The sequence below is a fragment of the Bidens hawaiensis genome, unplaced genomic scaffold, assembly GCF_021521415.1.
Source record: "Bidens hawaiensis isolate Kalapana, Puna unplaced genomic scaffold, B.hawaiensis_p1.1 tig00013942_1, whole genome shotgun sequence".
In the NCBI taxonomy this organism is placed as follows: Eukaryota; Viridiplantae; Streptophyta; class Magnoliopsida; order Asterales; family Asteraceae; genus Bidens; species Bidens hawaiensis.
This window is the reverse complement of record NW_027492192.1, coordinates 210,938-233,653: the sequence shown is the minus strand read 5'-3', so window position 1 is coordinate 233,653 and position 22,716 is coordinate 210,938. Positions and strand designations below refer to the sequence as shown.

At 36.4% G+C, this 22,716-nt stretch overlaps 4 protein-coding genes and 2 pseudogenes across 7 annotated transcripts; 5 read left to right on the top strand and 1 right to left on the bottom strand.

The window, feature by feature from the left end:
* The first annotated feature begins 1,182 nt into the window (after positions 1-1,182).
* LOC143545358 (serine/threonine-protein kinase PCRK1-like) lies at positions 1,183-3,390 on the top strand. The gene is made up of 4 exons (XM_077037264.1): positions 1,183-1,521; positions 2,206-2,448; positions 2,535-2,663; positions 2,800-3,390. Exons 1-4 carry the CDS (start codon positions 1,183-1,185, stop codon positions 3,370-3,372), a joined length of 1,284 nt encoding a protein of 427 aa, XP_076893379.1. The 3' UTR covers positions 3,373-3,390.
* Positions 3,391-4,034: 644 nt separating this feature from the next.
* LOC143545349 (uncharacterized) lies at positions 4,035-5,119 on the bottom strand (annotated as a pseudogene). The gene is made up of 4 exons (XR_013137412.1): positions 4,633-5,119; positions 4,476-4,542; positions 4,354-4,405; positions 4,035-4,256 (listed from the first exon to the last, which is right to left on the bottom strand). The product of XR_013137412.1 is annotated as an uncharacterized LOC143545349 (transcript).
* A 1,927-nt stretch (positions 5,120-7,046) lies between these two features.
* On the top strand, positions 7,047-9,841 carry LOC143545370 (serine/threonine-protein kinase PCRK1-like). Its single transcript, XM_077037279.1, has 4 exons — positions 7,047-7,536; positions 8,616-8,864; positions 8,961-9,083; positions 9,184-9,841. The coding sequence occupies exons 1-4, from the start codon at positions 7,189-7,191 to the stop codon at positions 9,637-9,639; spliced, it is 1,176 nt and encodes a 391-aa protein (XP_076893394.1). The 5' UTR covers positions 7,047-7,188; the 3' UTR covers positions 9,640-9,841.
* Positions 9,842-11,310: 1,469 nt separating this feature from the next.
* LOC143545371 (serine/threonine-protein kinase PCRK2-like) lies at positions 11,311-13,555 on the top strand (annotated as a pseudogene). The gene is made up of 3 exons (XR_013137418.1): positions 11,311-12,247; positions 12,768-13,028; positions 13,104-13,555. The product of XR_013137418.1 is annotated as a serine/threonine-protein kinase PCRK2-like (transcript).
* A 1,120-nt stretch (positions 13,556-14,675) lies between these two features.
* LOC143545369 (serine/threonine-protein kinase PCRK1-like) lies at positions 14,676-18,528 on the top strand. 2 transcript variants are annotated; one of them, XM_077037278.1, is made up of 5 exons: positions 14,676-14,923; positions 15,374-15,766; positions 15,991-16,251; positions 16,344-16,466; positions 17,096-18,528. In XM_077037278.1, exons 2-5 carry the CDS (start codon positions 15,398-15,400, stop codon positions 17,639-17,641), a joined length of 1,299 nt encoding a protein of 432 aa, XP_076893393.1. In that variant the 5' UTR covers positions 14,676-14,923; positions 15,374-15,397; the 3' UTR covers positions 17,642-18,528. The 2 variants fall into 2 exon arrangements, with proteins under 2 accessions (XP_076893393.1, XP_076893392.1); XM_077037277.1 differs by having other exon boundaries at positions 15,366-15,766.
* A 44-nt stretch (positions 18,529-18,572) lies between these two features.
* Positions 18,573-21,871, top strand: LOC143545357 (serine/threonine-protein kinase PCRK1-like). Its single transcript, XM_077037263.1, has 5 exons — positions 18,573-18,613; positions 19,272-19,651; positions 19,840-20,103; positions 20,197-20,319; positions 21,080-21,871. Exons 2-5 carry the CDS (start codon positions 19,304-19,306, stop codon positions 21,641-21,643), a joined length of 1,299 nt encoding a protein of 432 aa, XP_076893378.1. The 5' UTR covers positions 18,573-18,613; positions 19,272-19,303; the 3' UTR covers positions 21,644-21,871.
* The last annotated feature ends 845 nt before the right edge of the window (positions 21,872-22,716 follow it).

Genomic DNA, 22,716 nt, shown 5'->3' with positions numbered 1-22,716 from the left:
TACAACCAGGCACATGGGCCATGTAGCTCAACCTGTCATACGATGACACGTGTCCAGGCGGTTACCAAGGCATCTTCTAGAAGAGGACAGCTGGACCAATAATATTCCCACATCCTTCGACTATAAATACCTTCACGATCTCCATGAGGTATTCATTCACTTCCAACTATTACTCTAAATACTCTAAGTACTTTATCTTCACCGGAATAGTACTTATGCTCAATCCGGAGGGTGGTTACGGGAAGACCCCCCTCTTGTCCTTCCCGTAATGAGCTCACGGTGTCTGTTTTGCAGGTTCTTGTCATTAGACTTGGAGAGATCGGGACGATGAGTGGGAAAAGGAGATTAATGTTCTTGGGGCAGTTGAACATCCAAATCTTTTCACACTAATTGGTTATTGCTCATAAGCTAATGAACGGCTTTTAGTGTATGAATATATGGTTTATGGAAGCGTGAGATATCGATTATCTGCAAAATCTGAAACATCTCTCTCGTGGACTAGAAGAATGAAAGTGGTTCAACATGTTGCTTGTGGCTTGACATATGCTAATATATGAAGAAACGGCTTTTCAGGTCCAAGTCCTGCTCTTTCCCAAATGCTAATATATAATTTTATATATGGAGATGCTTACTAGCTAGACCATTAAGGCATTAACTTTGATTTTTGTAGATTATTTCAAGAGTTTTTTAATCTTCCAACATTCTTCTAGATGATCAATGGAATGCTAAACTTTTGGATTTATGACATCGAAAGAAAAAAAATTCTTGTTAGTAGAGATATTTTATTATTTTGTGAGGACTGTTTTTCCTTTCTAGAATGATTTGTTTTTACTAAAGCAGATGAAGATGAGGAGTCCATTAAATAAACTCGAGATCGCTCATGTAGAGTTCCGCCCATGGTAAAAGTATAAGCATGAATTATTAACGTCTAAAACATGTCACAGTTAGAATTATTAAATTCCTATTTTTTTTTAAATAAAAAAACTTTTAAAAAAGAATAAAAGATAACTGACGCGATAAAAAGTAAAAACCTGGTTGGTGAATAACGAAATTTCAACTTGCGTAAACGCGTTGCAAGTTCCCACCGGTTTCCACGGAGTCAAAACTTATTAAGTTTTCATTTTCATATTATTGTCAAATTCTAACATTTTCAACTCTCAAGTGAATGATTTGAAGTCACAAATGGTGTTTCATTGCCGATGTTTCTCCATCGGAGACGAACAGATCGAATATGAAACCAGAACTCAAACAAAATCAACTACAACTGGAACCTTTCATACTGCTGATCCAGATTTTGATATTCAAACAAGTACACTACAAGTTCCACATTTGGCCGAGAAACGAAGAAATCTGAGGGTTTTCACGCTCGCTGAGCTCGAGGAAGCTACTGAAAACTTTTGCACTGATTCGAAGATCGGTGAGGGTTATTATGGGAGTCTATATAAAGGTGTGGTTAAGAGTTTGGAGCATCCGTTTGATGAGATTCAGGTGGCTGTCAAGGTTGCTGATGGATTATCGGAGGTATATTATTTGAATTTTTGTTAAGGTAGCACTTTGATTGATTCATAATCGGTTTTATAAGTTTACTTGGCCGAGCTTAGAAATGGTACAACTAGTTGAACCGGGCTAATGACTAGTTCATCCTATAAATCCATCAACATACAACTTCTACTAAAAAATGATCCAAAAGTAAATGATTTCATAATAAAAAATAATGTGCAATAAAAAAATAATCCAATAGTTGCCCGATGGGAAAATTTAGAGGAATTCGGTTTGATGGTAAATTGAACGAAAGCCGCTGGGTTAAGACTTATAATCGGTAAGTAAATGGTTCATGGATTGGCCACTAAAAGTTTTTGGTCTCAAAGTTTAAAGTCTAAACTCTAAACCCAAAACTTTAGCTTGGCCTTAAACGATTCTTGGGGACTGCCCTGAATGTAGCGAAAGACTTCAACAAACTTCACGTCCAGTTAAAAGACCCTTTTAGCCCTGGACCATTTAGTCTCCTGAACCGCAATCTGTTGACCTGTTTGGTTAATGGGTGTTGAGTAATGATACGAACTCAGCTTTGACCCTCTTATCCCTAGTTTTCTTTCTAATTCGATCGGTTCGAGTTTAACATTTTGGGATGATCTTGTTTTAGGGTGTTTTATATTTGTTTAAAGGTTTTGTAGGTGATCTTGAATCTTGATTGTTATATTGCAGGAGGGGCACAGATGGCGTGTTATAGAGATTAAGGTTATTGGGGTGGCTGAGCATCCAAACCTTGTCAAACTAATTGGTTACTGTGTAAGTGGCACGCGAATGTGTTTTGTCTATGAATATATGGCTAGTAGAAGCATGAGAGATTGCTTATCTGCACATTCAGAAACGCCTCTCGCATGGAACACGAGACTGAAAGTGGCTCAAGATGCTGCTTGCGTCTTGACATATATACACAAAGAAATGGTTAAGTCCCCTCTAGACCAAAACAAGAAAAATATGAAGTTAATAAACGAAGGTGCTTACAACCCTTTAACTTTGGTTTCTTGTAGATGAGTATCAAGAATTTTAAATCTTCTAACGTTCTTATAGACGACCAGTGGAATGCTAAACTTTCAGATTTTGGGGTGCCTCATATACTAGCTCCTGATGGAAGAAGAGTCACTCATATCTCAACCAAGGTTTGTTACTTTATAAGATATGCATTTTATTTGTCACGCATAACTAAAGTTGAGCTAACACGGTGTCTAATATTGATTAAAAAGAACATGATTTTATTTCGCATTTTATCTATGTTTAGTGACGTAATGTTATCAGATTGCAGGATTTGTGCAATATGCACCTCCCGAGTACGTTTCTATAGGCCATTTCGCATCCAAGTGTGACGTATGGTGCTATGGGATTTTTCTGTATGAACTTATCACGGGTAGACACCCATTGGAACTTATCACGGGTAGGCATGGATCGGACTGGATACAGCCTTTAAACGAGCATATGCTTCTAGAATGGGTGAAACCTTACCTAGGATCAAAAAGATTCCATAAAATCGTGGATCCAAGACTTGAAGGTAATTACCCACTGGAGTCAACACGAAAGTTGTGTGTTATAGCCAACAAGTGCTTGTCTGATAACCCCAAGTCCAGGCCAAAGATGAGTGAGGTCCTTGAAATGGTTAACCAACTCATTACAGTTCCATCACAAGCAAAAAGTTCTACATCAACTCAGGTCCCACATGTCGCGGTTGACCCGAATAAAGCTTATGTGGGCTCCTCCCAGGGTGAAAAGACTAATGAGGACATTGAACTAAAAAGGCCTGGTTGCCTTCCTCATATATGCCCTAGGAAGCTCTTGAAACCTTGTTCTAAAAAGGGTTCACTACAAAAAAACTGACTTTTATCGGCGACAAAAGTCGTCGCTAAAGACTCCTTAGTCGCTGCTAATAGTATTTATTAATCATTTACTATTTTGTAATGTATTGGAGAAAATCCAAGTTTGGCAATCATATATGACCGGGCTTCCTCAATTGATTTGTCAACCAGGACGTGTTTCCACATGCCTATCATGGGCTTCCTCAATATGTAGTGTTTGTTACCGAAAGTCACTTGAACGGCCCATAGATTTTTACAAATTTAACCCAATAATAAATTTGCGGCGATTGAAGTCAATATTGCTATCCGACATAGTGGATAACCCGTCCATTTAAATTAAACAATTCAAGGTCTCTTGTTCGAATCTTCTATTCTTAAGGAGGTTTTGTTGGATAAAAACCAACTTACTTTCTGCTTTTTGTCATAAAATTCTTTCAACATTTTTTTTCACGGTATATCATTTCTACATGTTAAACTTGAACAAAAATAAGAAACTTTTCATAAATCAACTTGGAACGAATACATCCTGTTGCTTTGCTTACGAGTTATTCATCAATTTTTCTTACTTTGTCTTATACTAATTTTTCCTAGTTTTTTTTTTGTAACAATTTGGACATACCTGTAGTCTTTAGGGAAGGTTTTGGTGCTTGTACCATGCCAAACCGTCAAACACCGAAGCCGAAGTATCATAGAAAGCACATGCTGAATACCATATCATATCATATAATAACATTGGGTAATGGTACAGTACCGGAATGAGGCCAGTATGATGATGAAGAATGGCATACAATAAATTGTAATTATGTACATGCAATTCGTTTTTAACCACCCGGCGTGGTCTGTCTGCTAGGCTTAAGGAGTTGTTTGAATAATGCCATCTTTGGGACATTCCAGTGCTCTACATGCGTGTAGGAACATTTAATTCAATAATAATAATAATAATAATACAAGATTTAATTTTTGAATTTAGACATTAATGCATTCCATAATTCCATTCCATTACCTGCATACTTTTCCTGTTTTATTGCTAAGATAATACTCTGTGTAACCTGTAGCTGTATTCCAATCCCATTGTTAATAACAACAAATTTACATATAGCGAGCCGAATGTAGCAACCAACCTACCTGAAAGAATAGGTTTCCATGGAAACACCATAGTCCAACTGAAACGCCAATGCCCGATTCCTTTATCCTAGAAATCAATTAGAAAACTTTTATCTAAAACCACGTCCACATTAACATATGATCTAAAAGTAACGTACAGAAGAAGAATTCAATTAACCTGAAAATCCTCCCATTTGACGAGGCTCATGTTCAAAATTAGTACAGTTTCTTTTGAATCTGTATAGACCTTTAAATGAACCAGCTGGATCTGCAAATTCACAGTCGTCTTCGTATGCATCAAGAGTAAGAGCACCTGTAACGAAATACGACCTCTGAAAATCCCCTTTGATGGTTTCAACTATAAGCGCACGATCGATTACTCCACCACCAATTCCAACCTCCTCGACGCTATTATTGCTTTCTTCAACCGCCCGCGGAGGAGGGAACAACGAGGCGGCAATGCCAAGGAGCTCGGACCCATACCAAGCGGTTTTCAGTAGTAGGTTGTTGTTGGATGATGAATTACCACCTTCACCTCCTCCTCCTCCTACTCGGGTGCATCGGATTCTCGTGCGATTCAGTTTGCGGTCTCGTAGGAGGCGTGGGTGGACACTGACCGAAGAAGAAGAAGAAGAAGCAGCAGGACAGAGTGTTGTGGTTGCCATTGATTTCAGCCACAACTTTTTCTATCTATGTATGTATGCGTACGTATTTCAGCCAACTTAATGTGTTAAACCCAACCTAACATGTTTTACCCGATAACCCAAACTTATTTGTGTCGATTCTTGGGTCAAGTTCTATTGAGTTCAAACCCGATTTTTTCTGATTTGAACCAACCTTTTCATGATTCACTACTACAAATTAGGCAAAAGATGTGATATGCAAAACACAAGAGATGCGGTTCAGCCATTTAACCGCATCTTTTGATATAAAAACGGTTTTTAAGCTAAATTAGCACAAAAGGTGCAGTTCACAGAGACAAAAAGATGCGGTCAAAGGCCACCCGCACCTTTTGATAGGGGATGACTAAAGAGGTGCACCTTTGTTTTTGAAAAATATCATGATTTATGTCCTTTCTACTAAAAAGGATATAAATTAACTATGCCGAGTCTGTCTTACAATAGTATGTTATAAATTGCTATAAATCGACAAGAAGTGTTCCCTCTTGGCCTCTTGTAATCCACTCCAAATTTGTCCATTCTCGTATTTGGACAAAATTCCACTTACAGCCATTTTTTCCTTTCTAATTTGAACATATATTTAATTTATCTTAGCCCTTTTTCTTTTTTAAACCCAAGTGAAATAATTACAATAAAGTAGCAGACAAACGGCAACAAGTTGCGTACATTGTTTGGTTTATTGCGACGCTCGATCTTATGCTCTCTTTGTATTTTGTGTTTAGATGAGTTGATTAAACGTGTTTCAAATTTGTTTAAACTTCATGCATTAAGAGGAACCAAATACGGAATTTAGTTTTTAGAAATGATGAAGAAAAGGTGATACGAGATATAATACTCTCGCGTACAATGAAGATGAAAATTTAAACATGTGTTTAATAGCATAAAGAGGAATGAAGAGGCATAAATTAAGTAAAAAAGTGAATATTTACTTACATGACTATAAGAGTACGTCACATGCTAAAAAGTTACCGCGGTTTCATAATGGCACTAATACATCAACTTGGAGTAAAAGAAAAATGAAAACATGAGTTTCCGTTCTCCATCTATGTAACCATAACTTTTATTTTATTGACATGTCTGTTTGAAAATGTTGAATTTGGTGGTTGGGTTGGGGTTGGTTTAATGGTTTATTAAACAAAGAAATTCATGGTTAGGGTTGGAGGATATATGGTCTTGCTGTTGGATATTATTTGATTTGTTGACGATGTCAAAACTTCATCAGTAAATGTTAAAAATAATTCAATTTTGTATATCCTATATACAAAGATTCAATCTATTACAAAGGTTATTGCTAAAAGCGTAGTTCTACCGCATTGTTTTATTTTTCTCTATTTTATTTTGTATGCCACGTCAACGTCTTAACGCCACATCAAGTTTTTCATTGCCCCCCCCCTCCCTTTCCCTATTTTTTCATTTTTTTCCTAAAGCATGGTGTTATCACACTTCCTCCTAAAGAGGTCTAGCATACTAGGGTTTTTTACAAGACATTAAGGTCGCCTTACTCAGTTACTTGCTAAGTGATGGTGACGTTTGAAAACTGAGCGAGAAAAACTTTAATGAAAGGTAATTTAGTCATTTCATCACTCATCTAGAACTTGGTCCGCAATCCCGACTAAGATGTCATATACGGGGCAATGGAGACGGATTGTTATATGTCTAAGGTCTTGGAGCATACTCTTCCTAGGTGGTAAGCTAATTTTGTAAGTGTTACGGTCTTGTTTTTTGACGGTTGTTTTTATGATTTTCTATCCCCTTGTTAGAATTTTTAATAAAATATATTTTTTGTTGGTAGTTAAAATTAGAAAAAAAAATTTAATAAAATAAAAAGTTAATAACTTATTTCAGGTAATTTAAAAAAAACCAACTTATTCAGGTAAAAACTTGGTTTTGTTTTCCAAAAAAGCAATATATCATATGTAAGGAAATTTCCACATTTGTAACTACCTTGCAGGTTCCTACCAATATTCATTCATTCATTCCACAGAGTAAGTCAATACTCAATACTTCACTTTGAATTCAAACACTTTCATGTAAAACAAACATTTGAAGTCACAATGGTGTTTCATTGCCGGTGTTTCTCAATCTTGTTCGAAGAACACGAACAAGACAACATCGAATATGAAACCAGAACTCAAACAAAGTCAACTGTCACCACTGGTACCTTTCACACTGCAAATTCGGATCTCAATCAACCCGTAGCCAGTTCGCATCCAAAGCCGATAGAGACGTCGAGCAATCTGCGGGTTTTTAAAGTCGGGGAGCTGAAAACAGCCACTAGAAACTACTCAACGAAGATCGGTGAGGGTGGGTTTGGGAATGTATATAAAGGTGTGATCAAGAGTTTGGAGCATCCGTTTGATGAGGTTCATGTGGCTGTCAAGCTTGCTAAAGGATTATTGCAGGTCCTATTATATATATATACTCGAATTAGCAGTTATATTGATTTCATTGAATTTGAATTTGAGTAGTAGATGTTTGATTAGGATAAGGTTTGTTAATGAAGACATGTTAACTGTAACCATAAGTCCATAACCAAATGGTCGGTTGGTTAGCCAGATTCACTTAACCTTAACTGATTGGTTTTGTCGGTTATGGTTGGTTAATTGTGGGGTTAGCGGTTCGGTCAACTCGGCTGAGTACTCAGTGATTACTCGCTACTCGGTGCCCTTTCGAGGTGATTTCCTCCAACTTGGACTCGTATCTACGCGATTACTCGGATCTAGTCGGTGGTCTACTCGGAGCACTTGGGGGATTACTCGGAGCTAGTAGGCCAAAAATATTAAAGAACGAAAACAAGCATGGTGTATTTTTAAGTTTTACGGGCCTATATTAAGTTAACACATCACAGTCGAGCTCGAGCCGAGCTTAGGATCGCTTAAGTTTTTTCTATAAGTATATGAAAGTAATAAGAAATTAATAAAGGATGTGGGTTAATTAATAAATAATAAACGAGCCGAGTCCAAGCTTGTAAAAACAACTCACGAGCCGAGCTTTAGAAAAAGAGCTCAAGCTCGAGCCCTCGTAAGTGAAAATGACCCGAGCTTGAGCCTGGTCGAGCTCGGGCTCGGCTCATTTATACCCCTAGCTATGCTCATTCATTAGTTTTTGAATTATGTTTGTAGTTTCTTTAAATCAACACTCTCAGCTTATTATATGTTATAGTTATTATTATTTGTAGTTTGAATATTAGAATAGTTATTAACGTTTTATCATTATAATTGTTTAGTTAGCTTAATTCTTAGTTGACTAGTTTTAATGCTTTACCATTATTCTTTCCATTGTAATCTTTCCTATTTAATAAGATCTGGTAATATTATTCACCAGTATTGTTTTGTTCTTCATTTTAGTTCTTTCAAACGGCAAACTAATTGCATTATTGATTGAAGTTGACAGTAGTTTTTGTTTTAAGTTTTTTGTTTTTGAATCTACATCTGTTTACAAGTTTTGCGAACAATCTTGAATCTTGATTATACTGCATCAGGGGCACAAAGAATGGGAAACCGAGATTAATGTTCTTGGGGCGGTTGAGCACCCAAATCTTGTCAAACTAATCGGTTACTGTAGAGGAGAAAATAAACTACTTTTGGTCTATGAATATATGGTTAACGGAAGCGTGCGAGATCGTTTATCCGCAAAATCAGAAACACCACTCTCGTGGGACATGAGACTGAAAGTGGCTCAAGATGCTGCTCGCGGTTTGACATATTTACATGAAGAAATGGATTTTCAGGTTAAAATGTTAAATCCTATTTCTACCCATAAAAGAAATTGTTTGTAACTTTAGATGCTTATAACTTACAAGAACATTAACTTTTGACTTTTGCAGATTATTTTAAGAGACTTCAAATCTTCCAATATTCTTCTTGATGATCAATTCAACACTAGGCTTTCGGATTTTGGGGTCGCTCGATTAGGTCCTCAAGAAGAATTCACTCATATCTCGACCAAGGTTTGTTACGCACGCGGTTTTTTAATATTAATAATAATGTTAGTGATGTAATGTTATAATTTACAAAGTTTCTAATATTAGTGATATAAAATGTCATTAGTTTGTAGGAACAATGGGATATGCAGCACCCGAGTATCTTTCAGTCGGGCGTTTGACATCCAAGAGCGATGTATGGAGCTACGGCGTGTTCCTATATGAACTTATCACAGGTAGGCGCCCGTTGGATAGAAACCGGCCTCAAAACGAGCAAAAGCTTCTAGAATGGATGAAGCCTTACCTAGGAACATCAAAAGGATTCCATAAAATCATTGATCCAAGGCTTGAAGGTGATTACCCTTTGAAGTCGGTCCAAAAGTTATCGTTTATAGCCAACTGTTGTTTGTGTAGAGACCCGAAATCTAGACCGAAGATGAGTGAGGTGTTGGAAATGGTTAACAAACTCATTGAGGCTCCATCAGAAGTGGTTAATTCTGTTAATGAGGCTGCCAATGTCAGCACGAAAGACTCGAGATTGTCTTCATACTTTTCTTGTTTCAGAAAGCCTTGTGTATCGTAGCGATTATGATATGACGATTTTACCCCTACCGACCGATGTATAGAAGCACGCTCTTTCAGTAGCTTGCTGCAGAGAATGAAGGAGATGAGAGGTAAACATGTATTTTATGGACACATATAAGTTTTTTTTTGTATGAACATGTTAGACTTAAGTGTATCAAGTTAAATGAATACATGTATGCCAATTGATCTCGGGTCCTCGAGGTGACAGTTCATTGTTGGTTTACTGATTATAAAATGTGGCTAAGAAACTTAACATGTATCATATTGTGTTATAATGGAATTGAATCCAAAATGAGGTAAACGAAGGTATTTGTGGCGATGATAAGAAGATTGTTTAGAGAGGTAACTTGTGTAAACCAAATACACGAGGAACTCGTAAAATATGAGTGTATCCATTTTAGAATATTGAGAACTACAAAAACCGCACAAACACATCTACATAGTGTTTTAGGGAAAAAGGCAAAATTAAATACAATGGTTTATTTATCTATTTCCGCACTTCCTTTGATTTTAACTCCAGAGTCTATTAAAGTATAACAGTGTGTACATATTCATGCTTGCTTGCTAATATTCTAAAAGAACGTAAATGAACTAGCTAAATGAATGTAGATGAACGGAAAATACAGGAAGAACATGAACCTGTTCTTGTGTGTTCCTTACTCGATTATCCAATGCTTCGTTCTAAATTTTTTAGTGGGTTGATCGGTTGATGCATTAGCATGATGGGCAATTAGTACCATTAATGATTCAAAAATGAGTTTAAATGAATATGAAAATGGACATAAACGAACAAATTTAAATGAACGAATAGGACATTTGTGCATGTTCATTAATTAAATGAATATTTTTTTTGTTCAATATCGTTCATTTATTCAAACATAAACAAAATTCTGTCAAAGTATTCACGAACTGTTCGCTAAACATTACGTTCATTCATATACTTGTATTTTACTTTGTATCCAAATAAACATAATACATGTTCGACAGTAAACACTGTGGTGTAGGATAGTTCTTTATTCAGTCAAAGGTTGGATGTACTTATGGTTCTTTAATCAAAAGTCAAAAGTGCATATATAGCCAGCCATAGTTTGTCCAAAAAGGTTATTTATGGGATAATTTCTACAATTTAGATATTTTATTTTATATTTTAAATATGTAGAAACCTTTGGTTCTTGTTTTTACAAATTTATGTGATATTTTAACTAGAAGAAAATATGGAAAAACAACTCTTTTCTTTAGTTAGGAAATTTGAAGCATATGTTTATTGGTAAACAAAACAAACTGAAAGAAAAGATTAAAGAGAGGTGGTGGGGTCGGAGATCAACTGGCCGGGTTGTTGGTGGGGTGGGCTGGTGGGGGATGTGGGGTTAATAGTTTGTTTTGTTAATTTATTTTCTTTCCTTAACATTTTTAGTGATAAAACTTTTTTTACGTAATTTATTCAAGTACATAACATGTTAAGAGTCGACCCAAAGACAAGGCGGGCCTCGGCCGTTGCTTAGCGCCCTCGCCTGTTATTGCAGGAGCCAAAAAATTTAAAGCAGTTAAGTAAATAAACACACTTATAGTTTACATTCAATCTTTTTTTCAACCCAATAATAACAAACTAAGAACGCTCAATAGTGATAGTCTAATACACATTTTGTTTAGCGCACAATAAACATTAAGATATTAAATTAAGCTTGTATCTCTCGATGCATTTAACTTTGGTTTTTTAGTTGTTTCGTTTAGTGTTATCACAATTATAGTTGATCTTTGGGAAAAATATATTTTTAAAGACACGTTTTATAAGACTCGCTTGGGGCACCATATATCTCGAAGCCCGGCTTATTACACTATTAAAACCATGATTTACTCATCTTTCTATGAAAAAAACTAAGAAAATGACCATTTCACCAGTCAAAGTCAACATTTTGTCCATAGAAGCGTGTCTCCCCAAAATTGTCCACTCTAAATCACGTCGGCCCACAAAATTAATAACTACCCGACTAGAATTTCAACCAACCAGTCATATCACAATCAAAAATCCTTTTGAGACGTCTAGATATTTTAACTAGTGAAATGAACGTTTTGATCATTTTCCACTTTAAAAAACTAATAAATTCATTGAGAATCAGGAATTCAAAGTCAAACTATTTATTTAATTAAATTTACACTTGCATAATTTCGTTATTAGTTAGTCTCCTGCCGGTTTCATACTTAAGAGTCCAAGTTTTTGGAAGTTTATATGTTTCATTATTCAACTAGTTGATTTGAAGCTGCAAATGGTGTTCCATTGCCGATGTTTATCCTTTGAATGCAACGAAGAAATCGAAAATGAAACCCGAACTCAAACCAAATCAACTGGAACTGAAACTTTTTATACAGCTGGTTTGGATCTTAATCGGTTCGTACCCAATATTCAAGCATCGAATTTGGCCGAGAAACCAAGTAGTCTGAGGTTATTTACCTATGCTGAGCTTAAGGCAGGTACTGATAACTTTTGCATGGCTTCGAAGATCGGTGAGGGTGGATTTGGGAATGTATATAAAGGTGTGATCATGAGTTTGGACCATCCGTTTGATGAGATTCACGTCGCCGTGAAGTGCGGCAAAAGATTATTGCAGGTTAATTCTGAACTCAATAATAGGACTCACAAAGAGGTCAGGTCGGATGGGTTTGGTTTGGGTGAACCAAACCCGTCTGAACCGACCCGTATGCTAGTCCTAGTTTTTATTCATGTTAAAGGCATCAACCCTTTAAAATTACGTAACCTTATAAAGCAACCTGTTTAACCCAATTATCTAAAATTATCAAACGAGTTAGTAAGTTTGATTGTAAAAAATGGGTTGTAAATGGGTCAACCTGATTAACTAAAAGTTTTGGCAGGTTGACCTGTTTAATTAAACGGGTAACTACTCGTGTCAACCTGAACACAATCTGTTTAATTAATCTGGACAGCCCAAACATGACCTGCTATTTTAAACAACCTGATTGTTTTCATGTCGTGTTGGAAATTATCAACCTTAATAATTTAGCTATACTTGTTAAAACACAGGGAAAATTAAAATGTGAGTCTCTTTATTTATTTGCTTGCAAGTTTTGTGGACGATTTTGAATATTGATTAGTTGAGTATACTGCATTAGGGGCACAAAGAGTGGATGACTGAGATTAATGTTCTTGGGGTGCTTGAGCATCCAAATCTTGTCAAACTAATCGGTTACTGTGCAGAAGACGATGAACGGGGTGTACATCTGTTTTTAGTCTATGAATATATGGTTAATGGAAGCGTGCGAGATCATTTATCCGCAAAATCAGAAACACCTCTCTCATGGAACATGAGGCTGAAAGTGGCTCAAGATGCCGCGCGTGGCTTGACATATTTACATGAACAAATGGATTTTCAGGTTAAGAATCCCAAAAAGAAAAGAAAATGTTTATTGATTTATATGCTAGCAAGAGCATTAACTTTGATTTTGTAGATAATTTTAAGAGATTTCAAAGCTTCCAACATTCTTCTTGATGATCAATGGAACGCTAAGCTTTCGGATTTCGGGGTGGCTCGATTAGGTCCTGAAAAAGGAGACACTCATATCTCAACTAGTGTATGTTACTTTACGCACACACAAGGGAGCATTTCAGATGGGCACCTCACATCCAAGAGTGATGTTTGGAGCTACGGCGTGTTCCTATATGAACTTATCACGGGTAGGCGCCCGTTGGATGGAAGCCGGCCTCGGAACGAGCAGAAGCTTCTAGAATGGATTAAACCTTACATTGGATCAAAAAGATTCCAGAAAATTATTGATCCAAGACTTGAAGGTGATTACTCTCTCAAGTCAGCACAAAAATTGTCATATATTGCCAGTTATTGTGTGCGTAGAGACCCGAAGTCAAGACCGAAGATGAGCGAGGTGCTAGAAATGGTTAGCCAACTTATGTGATTTTATATATATTTGTAAATAGAAAAGAAAGCTGGAAAAAAAAACAATTTTTTTGAATTTTGGATTTTGGTGATTTTTTTACGATGTACTTGCGAGGGTTATATGAGCGACGATGAGTCAATGAAACAACACTCATTGATTCGTAAGTGACAAAGTTTATTTAACCTGTAAATAAAGTTTATAAATAAAACTTATATATTTTTTAAAATTTATGATTGATCTACATTGTCATAGTATATATGTTTTGTCTTTGTTCTAGTGTTCTTAAAAATTACACTCACTGTTTTCACACATATTCCATTTTTTTTCTCAAAAACCCTCGCTATATTTCACAACGCCAAACATTCACATTAAAATATTGTTAAACTATGTATGTATGTATGTATGTATGTGAGATGGGTAGTGATGTGGCGCTCGTATCTTAGTTTGTAGCAACAAACTTTGGCTTTGACAAACTATTACTTACAACGGCGAAAGTCCGTAATACACAGTTTTTCATAAGCAAAACCTACAACAAACAAGACAGTGAGTGCTCTAACTTCCGTGACACACAGTTTTTCATTAACAGACCCTATAACAAACTATTACTTAATGTTATTTTTATAGTTTTTTTAATGGCCAAATTTTATAAAACGAAAAAAGAGGACAACTTGCAAGCCACAAATATCCCGAACATAAAAGAAAGAAAAGACAAACAATTAAGGTACAACCAAATTTATCTTTTTTTTAGTAGGTACTAAAATTCCAGTACAGTATTTTATTATTTTTCACACGTTCGTTGCATCATGAATCCCATTTTATTTGTACTTTTGCACTTTAATTCTTCTCCATTGATTTTTTTCCATCAAAATCTTAATCCACCCTCAGCAACTTGCACCTTGTATTCGCCGATGAGGTCCAGCCCAGCTGGTCGGAGGTGGGGGGGATAACTCGCTTGCGAGGGTCCCGCCCGGGTGGTGGCCTAGGTTCGAGTCTCTGCGGAGGCAAAAAAAATACCATTTTAGGTTGAAAGGTCCCTCTCTCTGGGAGATTCGAACCCGGGTCCTTTAGGTGTTAGGGGGTTTGCATTGCCGGTAAGCCAAAGTGTTCAAAAAAAAAAAAAAAAACTTGCATCTTGTATTCAATGTTTCAAACCTCATTTCACACCTTGTGAAACCAGATCATTCTCATATTCAAAACATTTGGTCTTTTGGTGTAATAAGTGTTTCACTATTTCTTCATTCTTTTGGTCAAAACACACTTCATGTCTCTCATCATTATGCACCTCCTTTTCTTGTTCCATTTGGAGGAAATTGTGGGCCACTAATCCTTTGCAGACAGATTGATCAGTCTTCAATCTTGAGCTGCATAACATAAAGGTAAGAACTTTACAATCTTTCATCAGTTTCTTGGATTTTTTTCACTTGGGTATGATAGATTTGAGCTTTATTTGATCTTGGTACTTCAAATTTCTTGCAAAGTTTGAATCTTTAACATATTTTGTTAGAATCTTGATTATGTAATATTGTGATAAATCTAGGGTTATATAATGTTTCTGTCTTGATCACAATTAATCTTGTAGATGATATGTTATTTGCAACTATAAAAAGAAACCAAAAGCCCTAATCTTTATTCATTCTTTTAGGCTTTTAGGAAGTACCCTGAATTGTATTCATTTGTTTAGGAAATCTTGAATTGCATCAGGAAAATGTGATTTTTGGACTTTTAAAAAACCAAAACATTAATTTGTATGCATTCTGTTTGTTAATTTTGTTCCACATTAATATTATGCTGATTTTATATTTTTACCTCTAATTCCAGTTTGATAGTTTGGAGGATCAGATCAAGAAGCTATGAAGTGTTTTGGATCCTCTTACAGTGAAAACACAAAAACTCCAGCAAAATCGGTTCAGTCATCGAGTTCACTATTCACCGACCTTGATAATAGGCAGTCTGGTTCAGAACTGAACTCGCAAACTGTCTCGGGTCATAGTGTAGAGTCAAGTGGCAGCACAAATTTTCCTACTTTTTCACAAAAACCGAGTAATCTTAGAGTTTTCACATTTTCTGAACTCAAGGCAGCTACCAAGAACTTTGGGCTGACATCAAAGATTGGTGAGGGTGGGTTCGGGAGTGTCTACACGGGTTTTATTAAGAATCCTAGAGAGCCTAATAAGCGATTACAAGTGGCTATTAAAAAGTTAAGCAGAACAGGATTACAGGTAAGCTTTCATTTCCTGTGTTTGACTTTTTATCATTTGACTTTTCGATTGTCAACTTTATTTCCATAAACTGTTTCGGTTTTGCGATTGTTGGGAAAAAGTAGTACTGATCATGTTGAATTATAAAAAACCTTGTAATCGGCATGTTTTGGAACTAAATGTTGTAATACGAAAATGCCCTTTGTCTGCTAGTATTTTTAATATTCTTTATTATATTGTAATAGGGTCACAAAGAGTGGATAACCGAAGTGAACGTTCTAGGAGTGGTTGAGCATCCGAACCTTGTGAAGTTAGTTGGTTATTGTGCAGAAGATGACGAAAGAGGAATGCAGCGGCTTTTAGTCTATGAATATATGCCTAATGGAAGTGTGGAGGACCATTTATGTTCAAGGTCCGGTGCACCTCTGTCGTGGACCATGAGACTCAAAGTGGCTCAAGATGCTGCTCGTGGGTTGACATATTTGCACGAAGATATGGATTTTCAGGTATTTTAACAATCGAATACACTTACAAAGCTTGTTTAGGAACGAACGTGCTTTACAATTACAACTAATAGTAACTTTGGTTGTTATCGTAGATTATTTTTAGAGATTTTAAAGCATCCAACATCCTACTAGATGAGCAATGGAATGCTAAGCTTTCAGATTTTGGAATGGCTCGGGTAGGTCCGCAAGAAGGACTCACACACGTCTCTACTGCGGTATGATACTTTTTACTGAGCTTAGATTATTTAGTAGAAGTAGCGAAATTGACAGGTGGGTCGGGCTCAGCCCAGATTGGGTTGAAGTGGCCCTCAAAATTGCAACTCGAGCCGAGCCCAAGCTCACACAAGCTCGAGGTCTGCTTATTTAATATAGAAGACCTCAAGCTTGGCTCGTGAGTAGTTTTATCAATTTCGAGCTCGTCTCGGGCTCAGCTCATTCATATTTAAATTTATTTATATACATTTTTTAGTATTTGCTATATATTTATAACTAAACACATTATATAAAATAATTACATTTTAGTTATTTTTTTTCATAATTTTATATTTAATAATTATTATATAAATATAAATTAAATATATTACATAACATATTACATAAAAAATATATAAGCAAGCTAATTTTGAGGCTTGAGCTCGTTTAAAAGCTCAGCTTGGTTCGAGCTTTTAGCAAACCGATCTCATGTAGTTCACAACTTTCTTGAGTTACCATTATGCTCATTGCAAATTCTTGACACTTATTCACAACATCTCTTTATTTCTATACCAAAGGGCATTTTTAGTCATATTAATCCATGCCATGCTTCATGAAAGTTTCTAAATTTCCGTTGATGCATTGTTATCAGGTGGTAGGAACTATGGGATACGCGGCTCCAGAATACATCCAAACAGGCCATCTGAATGCCAAGAGTGATGTATGGAGCTACGGGGTCTTTCTGTATGAACTTATCACGGGTAGGCGCCCATTGGATAAAAACCGACCCAAGAACGAGCAGAATCTTCTAGAATGGGTGAAACCGTACCTAGATTCCAAAAGATTCCGAATAATCATTGATACAAGACTCGAGGGTAAATACTCACTAAAATCAGCACAAAAGCTGTCAATTATAGCCAATAGGTGTTTATCTAGAAACCCGAAATCACGGCCCAAGATGAGTGAGGTTCTAGAAATGGTTAACCAACTTATCGGAGGCCCATCACAAACAACCAGCCTGATACCCCACAAGAGTCTGGGCCCAGTGGTTGCTATCGAGCCACAAGAGGTTTTCGTGGGGGGCGTAAATGGTAAAAAGACAGTTGAGGACACAGAAACTAGAGCTGAAAATGACGTTATTTCCCCCGGTGATCAACATACAAAATGTGGCTGTTTTTTTTCAATATGCGGTCGGTAGTTATCGACATTTTGTTGGTTTGAATAGTCGGGAATCAGTTTTGCAGTATATGGCGGATTTTTTAGCCTGTGTGCATTATAGGAAGCTATATGAGTCTATTCCATGCTGCATTGTTTGTTGTACATTGATCCTGGTGTGTGCATCGCATGGTTGTATATTTCTTTTTGTTTTGGCAATCGTTAATTGGAACTATGAAACGGGCTAGTAATGATGAGCTATTCAAAGGGTTAAGGAGCGGTTTTGGGGGTCCGTTAGTTTCCCATTTTTTGTATGCTGATGATGTAGTGTTTGTGGGTGAATGGAAAAAGAATATGTGCTGATTTTACGGCGTATATTAAGGTGTTTTTTTATGGCTTCCGGATTAAAGATCAACCTTGCTAAAAGTTGGGCAATGGAAGAAGCTAGAATAAATTGGATTGCATGGTCAGAAGTGATCGCTCCGACTGAAAATGGTTTGAGCCTTCCATTATTCGGATAGGTCGTGGTCCTGATCCCCGCTAGGGTGTCGTTACCAGGTCCGTTGAAACACATTGTTAAGATTTCACCGGAATTAGACTTTTGTTGTGATATGTAATGGGATGATGTTGAATTACTATTTTGGTTGAGTTAGCAACTTGCTAGGTTTACTTTTGTTTGTCACATTTAATTAGTTTCGTTGGTTGTTCAAGAAAATATCATGGGTCTAGAACATTATCCAATCAAATAAGCCGGTTACTTTGACTAGCATATCAAATATGTTTGAATGTTTTAAATAAGTGTCTATCAACTAAGGCGGTCTCATTGACCATTTGAAATAATCATGTTGCTTTAAATACATTCAAACAATAATAATAATCATTTTTAATGCCACCCAAATCTTTCAGCAACTGTCAATTTGTTCTTTATATTTAAAGTTTCAAACTTACAAACTCATTTCACAGTTTTATAAGTTTTTGCATTTGCATCAGTTTTCATTCTTGAGCTTGCATAAAGGTGAGCACTTAGAATCTTGGAATTTTTTTCACTTGTGTATGATAGATTTGTGCTTTATTTGATATGGATTCTTCAAATTTCTTGCAAAGTTTGAGTCTTTAACATGAAGAATTGTGTTAAAATTAATCTTGATTATGATATATTGTGATAAACCTAGAGTTATAAACATATATTATGTTTCTGTTTCTGTCTTGATCACAATCAATTTGGTGCGTGTGGGAGCCCATTTGGACTATAATCACCGCATGTGTTGCCCATACAAGTATACAACCGATATGAAACATGTTATGCTCCTTGCAATGGTTTCTGTCCGTAAAAATCTACTCTCCTTAAGGCCATCGTCCTCATTGGTCACGGCTGGCTTCCTCCATGCCACCACTCCACTCGAGTTTTGCTTTGATACCAATGTTACAGCTGAAAACCCAAACATGAGAATTCAACCCTAAATGACTAGTCTGGTGTAGAGTTGTACTAAAAAACCAGTTTGGGCCCATTGACCCGGTTTATAACCCGAAAAACTTCATCTTTTAAAGAAGCTATCAGTTGAATGTGGATATTGGGCTTTTTTGAAAAAAAATATATATATTTAATTTGTATGCATTTTGTTTATCAGTTTTGTTGTATATAAATATTATGCTGAATTCAGTTCTAATTCCAGTTTGATAGTTTAAAAGATCAGATAAAGAAGCTATGAAGTGTTTTGGGTCATCTTACAGTGCAAAACATGGTGAACACCCGAAAACTTTAACAAAAGCTGTTCAGTCATCAAGTTCAAGATTCACAGATCTTGATAATCGACGGTCAGGATCAGAACTGTACACACAAAATGTCTCGAATCGTAGTGTAGCGTCAACTAGCAGTAATCTTAGAGTTTCCACATTTTCTGAACTCAAGGCAGCTACCAAGAACTTTAGCCTGATGTCAAAGATTGGTGAGGGTGGGTTCGGGTGCGTCTACATGGGTTTTATTAAGAATCCTAGAGATCCAAATAAACGGTTAGAAGTGGCTGTTAAACAGTTAGACAGTACGGGATTACAGGTAAGCTTTGTTGTTTTATGTTTGACTTTTGATCATTTGATTTTTCGGTTGTTGGGATAAAAGTTGTACTAATCACGTTGAGTTATACAGAGACGTTGTAATCGACATGTTTTGGAACTAAACGTTTTAATACCAGAAATTCCCTTTGTCTACGAGTTTTGTTGAGATTCTTTATTGTATTGTAATAGGGGCACAAGGAGTGGATAACCGAAGTCAACGTTCTTGGAGTGGTCGAGCACCCGAACCTTGTGAAATTAGTTGGTTATTGTGCAGAAGATGACGGTGAAAGAGGAATGCAACGGCTTTTAGTGTATGAATATATGCCTAATAGAAGTGTGGAGGACCATTTATGTTCAAGGTCCGGTGCACCTCTGTCGTGGACCATGAGACTCAAAGTGGCTCAAGATGCTGCTCGTGGGTTGGCGTATTTACACGAAGATATGGATTTTCAGGTATTTTAACGCACGATGCATGAATACACTTAACAAGCTCGTTGTGTTTTACAAACTACGAGGCTAATAATGATTTTTTATATATTTTTGTAGATTATTTTTCGAGATTTCAAATCATCCAACATTTTACTGGACGAGCAATGGAATGCTAAGCTTTCAAATTTTGGAATGGCTCGGGTAGGTCCGCAAGAAGGACTCACTCATGTCTCTACTGCGGTATGTTACTTTCTATCGAATTTAAACTATTTAGTACATGTAGCAAAATGGGCATGTGGGTCGGGTCATGTCGGGCCATATTAGGTTGAACCAACCTCAAAAGTGCATCTAATGGTGTAAACAAGTTGAGCTGAGCCCAAGCTCGCTTAAGCTCGAGCTCGGCTGGTTTCGAGTTTTATTTCTAAGTATAGAGCTCAGATTGTGAATATTTTTTTCAAGCTCGAGCTCGAGCTTGGCCCGTTTATACGTTAATTAATTTATATATACTTCTAATTATTTTATTATATATTTATAATTAATAAACATTATTCATAACATAATATATATGTTTAGTTGTTTTTATCATAGTTGTATATATAATAGTTATTATCTAAATATTGTTAAATATTTTACATAAAATCTATATAAATAATGTGCCTGTTTAGGCTTGCAAGCCACAGCTTGAGCTCGATAAGTGAAGCCCGGGCTTGTTTATTAAACAAGCTTATTCTGAGGCTTGAGACCAAGCTCGAGGTTCGGGCCTTAAGGGAGCTGGTCTCGAGTAGCTCACCGAGTGGCTTGGATCGTTTACAACCCCCCCCCCCCCCCCCCCATAGTTGTAACTTTCTTGAGTTACCAATTTGCTCATTGTCATCGTTGCAAATTCTTGGCACTTATTCACAAGATCCCTTTATTTCTGTAGCAAAGAGCATTTTAGTCATTTCACTATAAATCTCGATTCATGAAAGTATTTAAGTTTGCATTGATATGATGTTAGCAGGTGGTAGGAACAATGGGATACACGGCTCCAGAATACATGCAAACGGGTCATCTTAATGCCAAGAGTGATGTATGGAGCTACGGGGTGTTTCTGTATGAACTTATCACGGGCAGGCGCCCACTGGATGCTGACCGACCCAAGAACGAGCAGAAGCTTTTAGAATGGGTGAAACCGTACCTAGATTCCAAAAGGTTCCGGGTAATCATCGATAAAAGACTCGAGGGTAAATACTCATTGAAATCAGCACAAAAGTTGTCAATGATAGCCAATAGATGTTTATCTGGAAACCCGAAAATGAGGCCCAATATGAGTGAGGTTCTAGAAATGCTTAACCAACTTATTGCGGGCCCATTACAAGCGGCCAGCCGAACACCCCACAGGAGTCTGGGCTCAGGGCCAGTGGTTGCTATCGAGCCACATAAAGTTTTCGTGGGGGCCACACATGGTAAAAAGTCGGTTGAGGACACGAAAACTAGAGCTCGAAATGACGCTATTGCCCCTATTGATTCAGGGTTACAACGTATAGAGATAAACCGGCCCTGTGGGCTCGATACTAAACCGTAAATACTATATGTTCCAATATTAAACATACAGAATCTAGTTTTTTTCTTCAATCTGCGGTAGAAAGTGATCGACATTTTGTTTGTTTTAATAGTCGAAGTTGGTTTTGTAGTGTATGGTAGCAAATGACGTTATTGCCCCTGTCGATCGGTCAGAAAAAGGCGGATCTGTGTGCATTATAGGAAGTTAAATGAGTGTATTCCATTCCATGCTGCTTAGTTCATTCCAATATAAATATAATATTGATTTGTGAATGTTATGATTGGTGGTAGCATTTATGTGAATAATGAGTCTCAATTCACTAGGGATGATGGTACCAACTGAGGTTATGAATCTCACTAGGTAAAACAAATAAATTAGATTTAACAACCTCTCAAGGAGTTGATAGTTGAAGAAACATGTGCTTATATACTATATATTTATATATGTATCTAAGATGGAATATGCGCTTTCGGTGTGTTTATAACGAGTTTATGTGTCGATTTGGTGCATGATGATGTAACAGTTAAATTCAGAGTCAAAACATTTACATGATGTCTATATAAATACAAGCACATGCTTGTTATATACCTGGAACCTACCGAAAATGATGCACATATGCTTGAAACAAAAACCAGGGCGTTGTATTATACGTCGACCTCAATGTATATAAGTTAGGCTTTTTTTATATAATAATGTACTTATTTTGAAGCATACATTAACTTTTAAGGGGAAAGTTAACGTATAAATGAAATTAACGTGCTAATTGTGAGAAATCAAATAGAGTGTTTATGTAATTACATCATAGAGTAACTAATTAATCTATGATGTAACTACATAATTACTCTACTTGTATATATATAAATACTCTACTTGATCCTCACAATTAGCATGTTGGTTTCATTTGTATTTGATTCAAACTCAACTTTTAATTTACTATCTCCTACAATTTATTACTATTTTTTTGAACCGCCATTTGGTCCTACAAATTATTTGTTATGATTTTTTCGTTTATCTCCAAAGTAAATATTTGTTACAATTAGATTAACACTTCATAATGCTCTTCAAAACACGTTTTAAGAGTTTGGGTTCTCAAC